The sequence below is a fragment of the Lycium ferocissimum genome, chromosome 4 (genome assembly GCF_029784015.1).
Source record: "Lycium ferocissimum isolate CSIRO_LF1 chromosome 4, AGI_CSIRO_Lferr_CH_V1, whole genome shotgun sequence".
NCBI lineage: Eukaryota > Viridiplantae > Streptophyta > Magnoliopsida > Solanales > Solanaceae > Lycium > Lycium ferocissimum.
In genome coordinates, this window is record NC_081345.1 from 54,209,005 (window position 1) to 54,226,994 (window position 17,990).

General features: G+C 35.1%; 1 protein-coding gene across 1 annotated transcript; it reads left to right on the forward strand.

The window, feature by feature from the left end:
- The first annotated feature begins 4,609 nt into the window (after positions 1-4,609).
- Positions 4,610-5,535, forward strand: LOC132054865 (acidic endochitinase-like). Its single transcript, XM_059446826.1, has one exon. The coding sequence runs from the start codon at positions 4,610-4,612 to the stop codon at positions 5,507-5,509; it is 900 nt and encodes a 299-aa protein (XP_059302809.1). The 3' UTR covers positions 5,510-5,535.
- Positions 5,536-17,990: the final 12,455 nt, after the last annotated feature.

The window sequence follows — 17,990 nt, forward strand, 5'->3', positions numbered from 1 at the left end:
TTTTATATTAATTATTATTATTATTTTTTAATAAAACCGATGTGGGACGTGGGTTTTTTTTTTTTTTTTTGCGGAAATATATTTTTAAAATTTTGCCAAAAAAACCAACGTCGTCTAGCTTTTCTAATTAAAATAATTAAAAAAAATTAGAAAATGTAAAACCGATGTGATGAGTCGCCCGTTTTCCGTCGGTTTTTTGTCCGTCAATTTTTGGCAATTTTTTAGTAGTGATCCCGGAATCTAGGTATGAGTGCTGGTAGCGATTGCCGAGGTCTTTACCAAAATCGTGAGGATTGGTACATAAACTTCGCAGGTCCTTCATGGGTTGTGCTGCCGAGATGTAATGCTCCATCATCGGAGTACATGTGTATCGGTGCATATGCATTGCATCCATATTTCATACATTATTACATTGCATTGTACCTTTGGCTTCATGTGATATAGTTGTGATATCTTGATAGGAATGGATATCGAGACTTGGCACGGTTAGGTTTTAGATGCTATAACATAGGTGATGACTTGTACTTGGTTACTGGCTTGTGTTGACTTATACCCTGTTAATTTACCTATTTATCTTAATTTATTGTCTTGGTATATGTTAATTAGCTAATCTTAGTCGATCTATGATATCTATCAGTACGTGTTGTTTATACTGACCTGCACTTGTTGCATTCCTTTATGAATGCGAGTATCCGCAGACCGACCCCTCGTGGCCGAGAGTTTGAGGCTGCGATTAATGTACTGGCTGAGGTGAGCATGTGGACGCTTACTACTCCGAAGTCTCTCTTCTTCTCTTATGTCTTTGCTATTCTGAGACATTATTGAGACTATTGATGTATTATTATTACTTCCATACTTATAGATTTTAGTTAGATGTTCTTGTATGACCAGACCAGATACTGGGGTGGCTTTTGATTTACTTCCGCACTTATTATACATATTCATATGTCAGACTTACGTTACTTTATCTTGTTCTGCTATTTATACTGGGCTTGTGAGTGTTGGGTTAAGGGTTCGCCTACCTAGGTGGGATAAGCAGGTGCCTGCGCGACTTGTGAAATTAGGTCGTGACAATCAAAATATTAAGCGTGTCACACCCCAAATTTTCGGGGAAAAATCAACTTTTGGGGGATTGAGGGAAAGGAAAGTAACAGAAAAAGAAAAAGGTTTTAAAGTGTGCAACAATTTTGGTAGCTTAGAATTTGTATATTTGAGGAATCACCATCTAAAATTATTTTAGGCGTGATAGGTTAGCTAATTAATTTTTATTTGTGAAACTATCATTTAATTTCTTTAAAAAGAGTAAATTAAGACCCTAATATAAACTGAGGAAGGCGTTGGGTATCTCTACTTTAATATAGAAACGGTTTTTGGTCTAGTTTTAATTTATTTTCAAGTCCATTAATCACTCTTAAGGCAACATAATTTTCTACCTATAGGTATACTTGACGAACTAAAGTGAAATAATCTCAATATAACGAAATAAAAAAGAAAAATGGCACCACATGGCCATTTGTCTCTCGATATGGGCTATGGAAGCCAAATGCTCTTTTTATTGTCTAGTTTAGCTTGCTTTAGCTATTTAACAAAATTTCATGCACATTTTACTCCCCCAATTCATCGAATTCTTCCAACTTCTCTTTTTCTCTGTCTCTAGTTCCCTCCTCTCTTCTCTCCTTCTTTTTTTTTTAAAAAAAAATTATCATTTTCGATTAGAATTAGAAGACGCGATTAGCAATCCAAAAGAGCACGATATGATGTTTATTCATAGTATTTGCCTATTTGGTGTAAAATTTGGCATTCTAAATGAAAAAATAAAGGTATTGTTTTGGTGATTGAACTGCAATTTTCACCTTCGAGTTTCATTAAAATGGGGGTGCAATGGACAATCTTGATGCAAGCCTTTTGCAACTCATCAACAGAACTCTCAAGATCATACTTATTATTTGTAGCAACTTTTATGAATCCTTACACATAAATTTATATTCAGATGAGCACGCATGTTAACGCTCACCGTAGGGGGATTTATGTTGGCCCGAGGTATGTCACGTGATTTATCTTCTCGAAAATTTTTACACTAAATATACATATATAAAAAATAAATGGAACGAAAGTAAAAAGTAAAAACAAAATGTGACACTGCTTCAACAGAAACGCGTGCGTTGGTCTGTTGGCAAAGAGCTCTATTTTGAAAGCAAGGTCATGAGTTCAAACCCATACTTTTATTTTTTTTGTTATTATACTATAATTTAAATTCTAAATCAATAAAGCAACTAAAATATAAATGGAACAACACGGCAGTGGGTTCTAAAATCAGTAAATATAGTCCTAAAACTAGTAAAATAACTCAGCCTTTTCCTACTCTAATTCTATACTAAATTGGTCAAGTAGCTTAAAAGGTAAAACCCTAAAAAGAACTCATAAGTCATAACCTTAAAAATTCTTTTCTCAATTAGAATATAATTGATGACTGCCCACCTTTCAAATTAGAATATAAGTTCTTCTCGTTCTTTGTCCCGATTGCCACATCGGGTTAGCATTTTCTTCATCATAATATTTTATTAAGTGCTTGCAATTTTTTCATGACAATAATTTATTTTCTTTCTAATTTCTACAATGAAAATATTTAGTGTTCATTATATTAATATTTAAATTTACCTATTTTTTATTGTTTCTTCGACGCTTTTAATCCTTGCAAGAGTTATCGACATGCACTTTTTATTTTACGTCTTGCTAATATCGAGATGGTTAAAATTTCAATTTGAGAATCGTAGTTCGATTTATTTTTACGAAGGCATCCATAACACATATTTAATGCAATTATAAACTTTAAGTTCTTGAACCAATCAATATTTGATCCGTAATTACTAATTGTGCGTATTACATCGCATTAGCTAAATTTCAATGGAGCGATATTATCATAAAGTATCTTCCAGCCGTCCAAAGCCAAGTTCAACAACTCGTATTCAATTGACTTGGGAGAAAAAATTAATGAGAGTCGGAACAACATCGACAAAATGAAGGAATTGATTTAAGTTCCTTACCAAGCTGATCTGTGGAAAGATTAGCTATTCGAAAATATCATCCAAATGACCATGAGTACAATAAGGGAGATCGTATATTCATCAAGGTCCCTTCCAACCTCGAAAGCACTTGTTTCCTAAGAGATATATGTATGGTAAGTGTAGGGCAAAGAGATATCTTAAAGCATGTTTAACATTCCGAGGTTGTCTTCATATCGCACTTCATGCGCACTATTTTAGCAATCACAAATGAGCTTAATGCGCCTTTTCCAAAAAGAAAGAGCAAGACATTGCAAATGCCATGCTACTTGTTGGAGTGGGCAAAGGAGCGACCCAAAAACTAAGAGAAGAAGGTTGGGATTCACTTATTTATGAGGTATCTAAATTTTGTATCAAGTATGATATTTCGATACCTAAACTTGATGATGAGTTTTATGTTATCCTTGGAAGATCACGTCGGAGAGTTGCCGAGTATGCGTTTTACATCACTACCAAGTTGCAATATTTTATAAAATTATTGATTGGCAACATCAAGAACTCAATAATCGCTTTGATGAGTAGAGAACCGGATTTGCTTCTTGAATTGCTTGCTTGAAACTTTAATTTTTTTCAAGCTTTAACATTGAAAAATATTGAGATTAATTTCGAGTTGTATCCTGATGATTTTGATGAACATGCTAGGATTGACCTTCGCTTTCAGCTTGAGAATTATATTGTTGATGTACGTGATCATGATAAAAGGTTTTCCGATCTTAAGGGACTTTGTGATTTTTCCAAGAAACTAGTAGAGACAAAGAAGCATGGAACTTATCCTCTCGTGTTCCGACTAGTGAAATTTGCTTTACTTTTGCCAGTTGCTACTGCTACAGTTGAAAGAGCTTTCTCTGCGATGAAGTTGATTAAGACTGACTTACGAAATCGAATGGATGATGAGCTTTTGAGTGGTTGTTTGGTGCCTTATATAGAAAAAGAAGTATTTAGTGCTATTTCTAATGAGGATATTATGGATACCTTTCAAAAGATGAAATCTCGTCGAGGAGAATTGTAATAATGTACTTGGAATGAGTTTTATTAATATGATTTGAGTTGTCTTTTCATAATGTGATATCATTATAGTGATTTATTCAGTTTTTCACTTTTTTACATGGTGACACTGCTTATGAAAAATCTTGCGTACGCCACTGCACTTCGCATCCGCCTAATAACTTGTGGCTTCAAATGCAAATTTCACGCATTTCAGACACTTGCCTGTGTCTTGTAATTAGTTTGAAGTTCTGGCAGTGGACAAGAACTATTAGACAATGTCAAGAAGCTTTTGAGACTCCACGCACTGTTGATGTGAAACCAACAGCATAAGCCAAAACCATTGTTGTAACACATACGTATAATTAAAAAAAAGAGGGAATACGTGACCGCAAAGCAACATCTTCAATTATACATAGGCACAAAATAATAGCTCTCTATCTAAGCATGTCTACTCCTATAAAGGCCATATTTTTCTAAAACATTCTCCACAATTAAACTAGTACTGCTTGTCAACTCTATACTTCAATAGTTGGTTCATAATCTTTGAAAATTTTCTAAATATGGCACTTCCTATGAAAACAAATATGCCAATAATCTTCTCCTTATCCATTCTGATACTAGTTCTTTCTTGTGATGCTGGTGGAATTTCAATCTATTGGGGTCAAAATGCCAATGAAGGAACTTTATCAGAAACTTGTGCTACGGGTAACTATGAAATTGTGAACATAGCTTTTCTTGCAACGTTTGGCAATGGTCAACAGCCCACGATAAACCTCGCAGGTCATTGTGATCCAAGTCTAGGGGAGTGTACAAAATTAAGTTCGGACATAAAATCATGCCAATCAAAGGGAATAAAAGTAATCCTGTCAATTGGAGGCGGCGCTGGATTTTATTACCTTTCCTCTGCTGACGATGCGAGGGAAGTTGCCACTTATCTTTGGAACAACTTCTTGGGGGGCCAATCGAGCACTCGTCCTCTTGGCGATGCTGTATTGGATGGAATCGACTTTGACATTGAAGGCGGAACAAATCGATATTGGGATGTCCTTGCCAAGTCACTTTCCACATATAGCAGTATGGGTAAAAAGGTCTACTTGACAGCAGCCCCGCAATGCCCATACCCTGATGCTTGGATTGGAAATGCCTTGAAAACAGGGCTTTTTGATTACGTTTGGGTTCAATTCTATAACAATCCTCCTTGTCAATACAGTTCTGGTGATATTAACAATCTTGAATCTGCTTGGGAACAATGGACTTCAGATATTCCGGCTAAAAAGATTTTTCTTGGATTACCAGCGGCTCCGGCAGCTGCTGGAAGCGGATATATACCTGCTGGTGATCTCACTTCTCAGGTTCTTCCTAAGATAAAAAGCTCAGATAAGTATGGTGGTGTAATGTTGTGGTCTAAATATTATGATGACCAGACTAATTATAGTTCTTCAATCAAGAGTGATGTCTGAAATCCTGAGCCATATATTAGTCTCCATAATGACTAAAGGTTTTGAGGAAAAAAGACATCTATATTTGATTGCATCACTTTGTGATCTGTAACTAATATATGTAAAATTATGTTTATATCGATATTAGCTTTGTGCAAATATAAAAAATTATTCAGAGATTCGTGTACTCGTTTTTGATCGCCAAGCCTCCCCCTCCCCAACTGCAGAAAACGAATGAAAGAACTTTCTCGGCCAGAAATATAATCGTACTGTTTAATAGAAACAGATATAGAGCCTGTTTGGATGGACTTAAAAAAAGAAACAGGCTACTTTATAAAAATTTTAAATTGACTTATAACCCAATTATTTTTTGGAGCTTATTTTAAGCACAAAATGGATTATAAACTGGCCAGCCAAACACTCAAAAAAACTGAAAACAGCTTATATGTTGTTTTTAGCAACTTATAAGCCAATCCAAACGGGCTCATAATGAAATCAAGAATCAGGCAAAAGAATATAATACTACTCAGAGAAGTAAGCATTTTCAATCTTTTAAGTGACCTAAATTTAACCCTCTGAGCTTGTGAGAACATCTAGTATATCCAGGTGTATAACTAATTAATATTGCAGCAACAAATTGAATTTATTCTAGCCATAACTGAACTTTGTCTAATATAAACCAAGTTGATCGTCAAAAGATACTAGATACATCTACTTCATGCTACCAGAAAAAAATAGAACATCTACTTCACCAAATTTTCTTGTCTAGGAGATCTCTCTTCTTCTTCATTCTATTGAAGCTAGAGTCATGTAAGAAGCTCCTTCTAATCTTGTATTTCCTTGGTCCGGAAGTTCCTGAATGTTTTTCATTTTTTTGCGCGGATTGTCCTTCAAAGGCACTAATCTTTAATTTTTGCCCCTCAAATTGCTGGTCTTTAATTTTGCCCTTCGCTTCAAAAGGTGGCCAAAAATATCTGGAGGTTCTGGGTTCGAACCCCGCTCAGTCAAAAAAAAAAAATTGCAAGGCAAGGCTTTGCAAAAAAACCTGCCTTATGCGGCAGAGTTTGCCTTAACGCATAAATAAAGTCGGCCGCAAAAATTAAAGACCAACAATTTGAGGGACAAAAATTAAAGACCACCCCAAAAGAAGGTCAATCGTGCAAATTTCCCTTTTTCATTTTTTGTTAGCAAAATGTGTATCAGAACGGGCAATTCGCAGAATTGCCCTTCTTTTGGGGTGGTCTTTAAATTTTGCCCCTTATATTTGAAATCTTTAAATTTTGCCCTTGTAAAACCTATACGGGTTCAGTTCGAACCCACTCGATCAAAAATTTAAAAAAATTCGCAAGCGAGTTTAAATTTTGCTATGCCCCCACCGGTATACACTTGTTAAGGAATTACCAAAGTTATGCCGGATCCGGCATAACTTTTGTAATTCATTCACAAGTTTATGCCGGATCCAGCATACTTATGGGCAAACTTTTAATTAAGCCTTAACTAAAAGTTTTTTCCTAGTTATGCCTTATGGGGAAGACTTTTAGTTATATAACTAAAAAGTATGCTTCATCAAGGCATAACTTTTCCTTAAGACATAGACTTTGTTTTATAAGCCAAATTTGGTTAGTTCAAACTCCGCAAATTGGCAACCAAATTGAACTTAGCATCAAAGCAAAGATATTTGGGGAAAGAAACGGATCATACATTGAGAAACAAAGCATGCTCATAAAAAGGTGATATTGTTTTTATATTTTATCTCTTGTTGCATCGTAGGATGTGTCAATTTACACAACTTGGTAAGTGCAAATACGAAACGGTATCGAGGTACATTTGCAACATTTTAAGACACGAATATGCATTAAGATACATTTAGGTAGAACAGAACATCCACATTCTTTATTGGTTTGTCATAATTTACTGGTCTGGTCCTATTAAAAGTTTGTCCATAAATATGGCTGACCCGGCATAAACTTGTTAAGGAATTATCAAAGTTATGCCGGACCCGGCATAAACTTGTTAAGGAATTACCAAAGTTATGCCGGACCCGGCATACTTATGCCAAGTCTGCCCATAAGGCAGAGTATGCCGGGTCCGGCATAACTTTGGTAATTCCTTAACAAATGTATGCCGGGTCCGGCATACACGCGACCCAAATCTAGCCTTGCAATTTTTTTTTTTAATTTATGCTTGAGCGGGGGTTCGAACCTAGAACCTCATGATTTCTGCGTGAACGCTTAGGGTTGCAACGCAAAGGACAAAAATTAAAGACCAGCATTATGAGGGGCATAATTTAAAAACCACAAATATAAGGGGCAAAATTTAAAGACCACTCCAAAAGAAGGGCAATCCGCGCAAAAAACTCTATCAGAACATGTGTTATGAACGGGAATAACTCAAATAATGCTTATGGGCCCGTTATTTGGACAGAAGCTGGCCAAGTTGTTGGGTCAGGGACTAAAATGCGAAGGACAATTTGCACAATTGTCCTTATTCTGGGGTGGTCTTTAATTTTTGGCCCTCAAATTGCTGGTCTTTAATTTTTGTCCTTCGCATAAAATTTTTGGGTTCCGCGTTCGAACCCCCGCTCAGTCAAAAATTAAAAAAAAAAATCGCAAAATAGAGTTTCAAACTTTACCTTATCAGGCAGAGTTTGACTGTAAACTCTACTTAACGTAGAGTTTTGCCTTCAGGTATAAGGTAAACTCTACCTTAAGGCAAAGTTTTGCCTTCATGCAAAAAAAAAAAAAAATTGTTTTTTTACTCAGCTGTATTTTGCAAAACTCTGCATTAAGGCCTAACTTTTACCCAAATAGATCTAATTTTGCTATGAAACTCTACCTTGCGAAATTATTATTTTTTTTACTGAGCCGAGGTTCGAACCACAAATCTCGGGAAATAAGGCGAAGTGAAAAAATTAAAAACCAATGCCTTTGAAGGAGAATCTGTGCTAAAAAAATGCAATGCGAACGGGCCAGTTATTTGGACAGCCCAACAAGATAAATGTTCGGGATCCAAGTTCATATATATATCATGTCTTGTGGGAACAAGAGAATCATGCGTATTGAGAAGAAACTATCTATTACTCTCATTCCCTTTCTCAGAGTCTAACTTCTCATCCTTATTCTTATCTCTATCCTTAATTACTTGATTTCAGTATTTTCCATTATAATTTCAGTCGTTTGAGTGTTATATTGTAATTTGACTATCAGCGATTATATATATTTGTGTTCAAAATTCTAGTTTGTTTCAGCATGCCCTTTTTTCCTGAATCTTGAAGCATACCTACTTTTATTACTTATGAGGCTCCAGGAATGTGTTTTTTCCTATTCCCATCAATTAAAAAGGTCACAAGTTTGTACATTTTTGGATCAGATAATGACTTTCCTTAATTAGGATCCGAGGAAAAACGGAGAACAAAGAGACAAGATTTCTGATTTGTCATCACCAGGAAAGACAAAAGCAACTACTGCTTTAAAAAAAAATTACTTAAGGCAAATCGTGTAACCCTACACGATTTGCTTAAAAAAAACTTTGCAAATCATGTAGGGCTCCACGAGTTACAAAGCAATTTTTTTTTTAAAAACAATTGGAGAAGGAACAGACGGCTACACCGTTAAAATTTGGGTAAAACGTGGAGGGCTACACGATAAACCTGTTTTGGTTTATCGTGTAGCCCAGGACCCCTTTTGAATTTTGTGGTTAAAAACATCATTTGGGCTAAGAAAATGTTGTCATTATCGTATACTTTGCTTGTTCTCTACCAAAATTCCAAAGTTCAGTACCGTTAACTAATAGGGAAAAGGACATACAATGCCATACAAGCAAAGAATCCGTTTTGGCACATTTTACGTGGTGGCCGGCCGGCCCAAACTATTTCCAAGCACAGGCTGGCCCAGTAGCCAAACGCCTTTTAAAAGAAAAAAAGACTTTCACTAAAGATCAACTTTTCTTTTTCTTTTAGGTGGCAATTTTAAAAGTCTCCACTAAAGGTTAAAATTCATATTGAGCCTTCAACAAATGTTTCAAAACATATATAATATGTGTACACTTATACAGTGATTGAACTTTCAAAAAATATTCCAAAACATGTATAATATGTGTATATTTATACGTTGATTGAGCCTTCAAGAAATATCTCAAAACACTTGTGGCGACTTTTAAAAGTCACCATTAAAGGTTCACTGAAAACTTCCGTTTATTTTTCTATCTTCTACTAGGGATTAAAAAAGAAGAACTAAATAAATAAACTAAAGTAACCATCATCGAAAACTTAACAAACTAAAATATATCAACTACAATCTAATAAAATTAGTAAGTATACATTAATTATACATTTATTAAAAATAAATTATATGTCAATTATACATTATTATACATAAATTATACGTTAATTATACATTTATTATACACATATTATACAATTATTATACAATTTATATACGTATGATACATTTCTATACATATACAGTAGTGATACATATTCTATACAATAATGATACGGTTTCTATACGCATATGTATGATATATTTTTTATACGTATGATACACTTTCTATACAAGAATGATACAGTTTATATACATTTTCTATACAAAAATGATACAGTTTATATACATATGTTGGAATTATATATACACTTTCTATACAAGAATGATACAGTTTATATACACTTTCTATACAAGAATGATACAATTTATATACATATGCTGGAATTATATATACACTTTCTATACAAGAATGATACAATTTATATACACTCTCTATACAAGAATGATACGGTTTATATATTGTATATGTATGATACATTGTCTAGACATATGTTACGCTTTCTATACAAGAATGATACAGTTTATACATAAATTATACAACAATGATACATTTTCTATACTTATGTATGGAATATGTATAATATGTGAATCATTAGTGTATAATCAATGTATAATATATGTGATTAGTGAGTATACGTTGATGATACATATTGTGTATGGAATATGTATAATATGTGAATCATTAATGTACAATCAATGTATAATGTACATACTAATGCTTAATATATGTATGATTAGTGAGTATACGTTGATGATACATTTATTATACACAAATTACACAACAATTATAAAAAAAATCTATGATATATTTTCTATATGTATACGGTAGGGATACATATTCTATACAACAATGATACATTTTTTATACGTATGATACATTTTCTATACATAATTGATCTTCAGTGGCTTTTACCCAAAAAAATAAAAATAAAAATTGATCTTTAGTGGCGACTAAAGCCGCCACAAATAGTCTTTTTTTTTTTTGCAGCGGACTTTTAGTGGGGACTACGATCGCACAAAAGGTGTTACACACTACTGGGTTTAGAGAAACATGGGTCATCCGGTGGGAATAGTTTGGGCCGGACGACCCTTTATGTCCTTTTCCCTAACTAATATTGTACTCTTGTGGAGGCCAAATATAACGGTCAGTTTGGGCCAGGCCAGTAGCAAACCGACGTCAAACTTAGATGGGTCATTGACACTTATGTCCCTATTTTGTGCTGGTCTTTAACTTTGCCCCCTCATAACCCACAATCTTTTCGTGTGGCATATGTTATATTTTTGCATCATAATATCCCACAAGTTATGTTCCGTACCCTTAAAAACTTATAGGCATAATTTCCATTGGTTAGGTCAAAAATTAAAGACTAGCCCATTTGAAGGGAAAACCGTGCAATTTCTACATTTTTTTGTGCGGATTGCCCTTCAAAAGCATTGGTCTTTAATTTTTGCCCCTCAAATTGGTGGTCTTTAATTTTTGCCCTTCGCCTAATACCCTAAGGTTCTGGGTTCGAACCCCAGTTCAATAAAAAAAAAATCGCAAGGCAGAGGTTTGGATTCGCGAGGCAGAGTTTTGCCTCAGGTAGAATTTTGAATGCAAAATTCTGCCTTAAGGGAGAGTTTTAGCATGCCTGAAGGCAAAACTCTACCTTAAGGTAGGCCTCAAAACCCTACCTTACGATAGAGTTTCAAACTCTGCCTGAAGGTACCAAAATTCTACCTTCAGGCAGAGTTTTGCAGGCAAATCTCTGCCTTGCGAATTTTTTAAAATTTTTTAACTGAGGCAGAGTTTTGCAGGCAAATCTCTGCCTTGCGAATTTTTTTAAATTTTTTAACTGAGTAAGGGTTCGAACCCCAAACCAAAGCATTCTAACGGAGGACAAAAATTAGAGACCATCAATTTAATGAACAAAAATTAAAGACCAACCCAAAACAAGGGCATTCCTGCGAATTGTCCCAATTTCTACAACTTAGATCAGTTAAGCCCAACTAACAGGCCCCACCTGACAAATCACCATTTCACCATCGATGCCTTACATCGAATTTATTCCATCCCACAGTCAAGTGCCTTTTTGTCTAATTGGGTGGATTTTAGCCTTGATATATATATAAATATTAGGACGAAATGATTTTCTATGACTACTTACGATTTGAAAAGAAAAAATAATTTTTCAGATTTTTTATGTGTTATTTTCAGATATTCTATAGGTAAAAATGAATTTGCCCCATTCTTCTGTTTACCCACAATCCTTCCATACTAGTAGCCGTAGGCGTAGTATTATTTTTGTAGTTTCTTGTCCTTCAATTTCCTGTTACTATTTGTTGTTTCTTGTACTTCGATTACCGTATTAATTTGCTGCATTTACTGTTACTTTTCTTCATAATGCTTATCTATAGTATTAGTATTTTGCCATGACTTCTTTACTTTCTTAAATCATTTTCTGGCCTCTTTTGTCATGCTTTCTCTTGAGCCAAGGGTCTTTTGGAAACAACCTCTCTATCTCCCAATGTAGGAGTAAGGTTTGCGTACACTCTACTCTCCCCAGACCCCACTTATAGAATTATACTGGATATATGTTGTTGTTATCGTCGTCGTAGTATGCTTACCCACAATATTGATAACTAGCTTTTGGCTTGCAGTACTACAGAGCACCAAACTCAAGGTGTTATCGTAATTAGACATGTAGAAGAATGCAGATATGAATGTCATTTTTCTGCTTAACTTTTCTTGGAAATATTAAATAAATAATTTTACTATGTAAAATGGGACAAGCAAAACCGCACAGATGCTCAACGAAGCTATGGGAAAGCATCAAAGGTATATAGCAGCATATCATATATATCCAAGCTTACAATTACTGCAATTTTTTATCCTTGCTTTGACTGATCATCATGGGAAGCTGGATTTTGTGAGAAAAATATTTATATAAAAGACAATGAGTCTTATACAGTTATATTCAATATTAATTTTTTGTAACTATCAAATGCGACTCAATTTTTACCATTGTGGTAATTAGGCGCTGCCGACATTTTATGGAAGATTTGTTTATTGTCGAAATTGGGAGTTGATTACACAGAAGATCGCTCAATTAATAGAAATTTATAAGAAAATTATTTATTTTTTGTTTTGTAACAGAAAAGTCACTTTGTTTTTGCCATTTCACATATTAAGTAATTTTTTTTTGTTTTGTAACAGAAAAATCACTCTGCTTTTGCCATTTCACATACTACTAAGTAACTTTTCTTTATTTATAATCAGATATATCGTCCGCCGAAAGTGCTAGTTTTTTTTTTTTTTTTTTTGGAAAAAAACAATAGCACTGTTAATACTTGGTAATACTAATCTTAAATTTCTCTCTGAGTAGTTTACATTGGTGTTTGAGTCAAAATTCGTATTTTACCCAAATCGTTGAATTTGTTCTAAGGTTAACCACAGTTGGTAGTAATTTGATACAGATGTTAGATTTAACACAAGCAAGTTGTTAATAATTGATAAAGAATAAATAAATAAAATAAAAAGTAGACTTATGGCAATTGTGATGAACAACAGTAATGGATTTCCACGTTCCCAAGAATGAGTAAGAACTTGATGATACAAGAATAATGACAATGGTAATAAGCAATGAATAATAATTAATAGGGAAAAGGATCAAATATACCCCTCTACTTTGTTTTATTAGTTAAATATACCCTCAGTTAGTGAAAGTTAATAAAAATACCCCTGGCGTCTTCAAACTTCACACTTATACCCCTATTTGGATGGAAATCCCCAAATACTCTCAAATTACCCAATTTCAAAAAAAATTACCCACTTTTTTTTTACCCGAGCCGCCTATCATCATCATCAAGCTCTAGCATCATCTTCTTCCATGGAGGAAAAAAGAAAAAAGCAAGAACACATCCAAATGATAAAATTCCAAAACCCACGTCAAATTTAATCTTTAAATCCAACTCCAAATCTTGGTGCAAGTTGAAATGAATCGTGTCAAAATGGAAAAGGGCCACCCTTGACTACTGGAAAGGAGATTTTGTTCAATTTGTGTTGTGAAACAGGAGTAGAGAAAAGCAAAATGCATTAACATATACAATCCACACATGTTGATTAAATGTTGTGATGCGGAGTTGAAAGAAGCCAAGGCAAAAGCCGATGTGTACAAAGCAGAGTTGAAACGTCTTCAAGATCAGGTATCCAATTTTCCAAAACTGAAAGGAGAGATCTTCGAGAAGGATACGGCCATCGGTAATTTGAGGGTAAAACTTATGCATACGGAGGCCAAATTTGAAAAAGCAACTGAGGAAATTCAGAATCTCTGAGATAGATTGTCTTCTTGGAATGCCGAATTCGCCGAGCTTGATGCAAAATTTCAATTATTACAAGTTAAAAGCATTCAAGATTCTAGGGCTCTAGCTAGAACTTTGATTGATTTAAATCAAACTAAGAGAGACATAGTTGCAATTGAGGAGAAGTATACTGAGAAAGATCTCGAGATAAAGCTTTATTGGAGAAGAAAGATAGATTTATTGCTAAAATCTTGAGAAAACTAGAAGATCTGCAAGAGCGCGGGAGGCAACTCATGTACCGGAAAGACAAGTATAAGGCCAAGCGATTGGAAGAAGCCCATGCCGTAGGAAGCAAAATGCTGTTAACCTGGCTATTCTTGAAACTCGCTTCCATTTTCTGAAAGGCCTTGATCTTTCCTCGTTTGATCATGCCAACGCCCTCGCTATTGCTGAGCAAAAACTAAAAGATGCTCATGATCTTCTCAGTGACATGTTCAGAAATGAGAATGCTAAAGAAGAAGATGACGAAGAGGAGGTTGAGGAGGAAAGTGATTCCGGGGATGCAGGTGATGATTTGCTTTTTGAAAAGAAGATTCCATCCGACGATGATCATATGTAGATCATTTCAAAGGCTCCTGCATTTCTATTCCCTCCAATGTTTGATTGTTTCTCTTACTTTTGCTCCGCTTGGGTTTGGCTATTGCTTTGTAAGAATTTTATTTTGTGTTTGACTTTGTGATGAATGAACCTTTTGTTTATCCATATTTCGTCTTTCTCTTTTTATGATAAATCTCTTGTAAGGTTTATCTAGTTAGAACCTTTCCCAGGTGATCAATCCATTCCAGAATTCTGACCTCGAAATACTTGTAAGGAGATTTCCGCAAATATATTCGGGAAGATGGTTTGGGCATCTTATTCATTACGAATAAATTCCTTCACTCGTAATGCCGAAAATGAGGGCCTTACTTATAATGAGAAATTTGTTCTACTTGTGAAAAAGAAAGTTTATACAATCTACTTGCCTCTTAGTCACAAAGTAATTTAAAATATAAAAGGCAAAAAATACCTTAAGTTGTTGATGATTTCGGCGAGTGGAGTTTATCCCTGTCCGGAATCTCTAAATATGTGGAGATAATGATTTCCTTTATGGATATTGGAAATAATGTCTCACTGATGTAATCCCGTTAGTCCCTAGTTTAGGTTTTTGAATCGGAATTTAAAAACATGATATCAAATGATTCGGGAATATCATAAGATCGGCATCTTTTGTCGTAATTGGTATTTGAAGGGGCATCGTGCAATTAAATTGCAAGATTCTTTCATAATGAATAATTTTTGTAACGCTTGTATTCAATGTTTTGTCGTTATGGCGTTGCACATTTTGCATTTATGTTTATTACATGAACTGTTGTCATGCATGTATATAATCCCTTCTTCTTCTGGGCGAAACGGTTCGATTCCCGTGGATTCACCTGAATTTTGGCGGGAAAATAGGATATTACTAAGACTGATAAGACAGTTTAGTTTTCCGATGATCCTTTTCGAATCGCGTAACGTCTTATAATTACTTGCCATAAAGGCTGCTTTTTATTGGAACCGTCAGCTCCAACCCTCGTATTCCTCTTTTGAACTTATATAAGGAAGTGAATCATTGATCAAGTATCTCACAATCTTCTTTCTTTTCATAAATCATTTAAAGCAAAAATTATTCTCCACAATCTTTTCATAGCTTTTCTTAAATTATGTCTTCTTCTTCTTACAAAAATCCCTCTAAAACTCCATCCAATCCTTTTGAATTGGAGACTCTTGCTAATACCTTTCTTCCAACTTGTTCCGATTATTCTAATGATTTTGGGATTTTTCACCACTCCTCTCCCATAGAGGATATTGATTCCTCTATTACTCCTGAAGATATCGCTTCAGTTGCTCAGGAGTGTGAGTTTGGGTCCTGATGTCATTTTAGCTGTTGATAACGGGGTAAAATTCCATGACCACGTTGATGGTTTTACTTTGGTTCCTATTTTTCATTTTCTTATTGGGTTTTTGTTGCCCATTCCTCTTATTATTGAGGAATTTTGTCGCCGATACAATGTGTGTGTTGGCCAAATTGCTCTTGATACCTGGCGATTATTTTATTTCCTCCAGTTTAGCCATTAAGGCTAATCTTCCTTTTACCTTGGATCATGTAATCCATCTGTACATCCGTTTTGTTTTCCGGGGTGGCTTGATTCATTTGTTTTCCCATGGATAACGTAACCTGATCGACTCTACCGATTCCGACGACGTGGTTCGATTGAAGTGCTTTGTTAAAATTAGAACAGAACTACTCCATCGCCCCTCCGACGATGTTTTCCCGAAGACATGGAACCCAACTCCGAATCCTGCTAATCAAAATGAAATCACAGACATTCTTGATTGGATTTCGGGTTTGTTAGGAGCTTCTCCGGATGTTATACGTTCTTGGAGAAGTTGAGGCTTCTTCCCTCAGTTTTTCCTTTAAAAAGGCCTGGACCTTCAAATAGAAGGCGAAAAAGGATGTAATCATAATAGAGGATGATGACGAGGAGGTTCAAGCTGATATTCGTCATTTTGTTGCTTCTCCTCTGCCTAATCTCGAGATATCAGTAAGAGAAGCATCTCCAAAGAGTGTCAATCATTTCCAACAAGAAAGCTCTTCGGGATCCTTCCCGTTACCAAGAATGTCTCATGGTAATGCGGAGTTATCCTTGGTTCACCTATCCGAGATACTCCTACAAGGTCATGCCCTTGCTGCGGCTTCTTCATAACATGTTGCTGAAACGAAAGAAGAAAACGAACAGCTTAAGATAAAAGTAAAAAAGCTTAAGTCTAACCTTCGGGATTCTGACTCTGTTGAAGCTGCTTTGATGTTGCACCTAGAGGATGTTGTTTGTGCGTTACAGCATCGGGATAATGCAATGCAAGTATTGAGCACATCCTATGCGGACCTTCAAGATCGGTTTAAATGTGTTGAAGCTTTTCGTGATCGTTGCTACTCCCGGTGTAAGCTGCTGCGCCTTCAACGTGATGTGGACATCCTTAAATCTCGAAAAGAGGCTTTTGAGGAAGCTCTTACTCCAAGTTTTAATTTGACCGCATCTCTTCAAGCTGTTACCAATGAGCTTCAAGTTGCATCAGCATCTCTTAGAGAGTTGGAAAATTTCAGAGAAGATTCCCGAGATTAGAATCACTCTCTCCTCTAAGAACGTTAAGAATCTTGAAAAAGTGTGTGCTGACTTGGTTTGTGGTGCCATCTGATAATTCTAATCTTGGTCACCATTCTTTGATTCTTAGATTTCTACTATCAATGATCACCATTGCTGATTCTTAGATTCCTGCTATCAACAACGATCACCGTTTCTGATTCTTAGATTCCTGCTATCTTTAAGTAGAAAAGTTAATCCATGTATTTTTTTTAGTATTTTCGAGTATCCTTCTATTGTGTTTTCCCTGTTTTGAATAAACTTTTTGTCTGAGTCATTTTATGAGCGTGTTTTCTCATTTTTCTTGTTTCTTTAAACAATAATGTGGAATTGAATTTTCCTTGAAAAGTAGTATATTTATTTAAATAATCGGAACTAAGGTTGATATAATCGCTCCATGAATGGGGATCATGTTTGTGCAATATTCTCCGATGTGCGACTTTGAAACCATACTGAGACAAAGGTATTGTAATTTGCAATTTTATCGGGATGGCTTTCAGTCCCTAGTGTATACATACAGACTGATAGTCCCTATTCATAGTCCCCCATTGTTTGTGTGTGAAGTATGAATAGTCAAACAATGTAGCATGTATACCATTCTCGTATATCCGTCTAACTGCATCTTCCCAATAAACTCAATCGGGATTAAACCCAGGTAGGGTTACAACTCGTAGAATG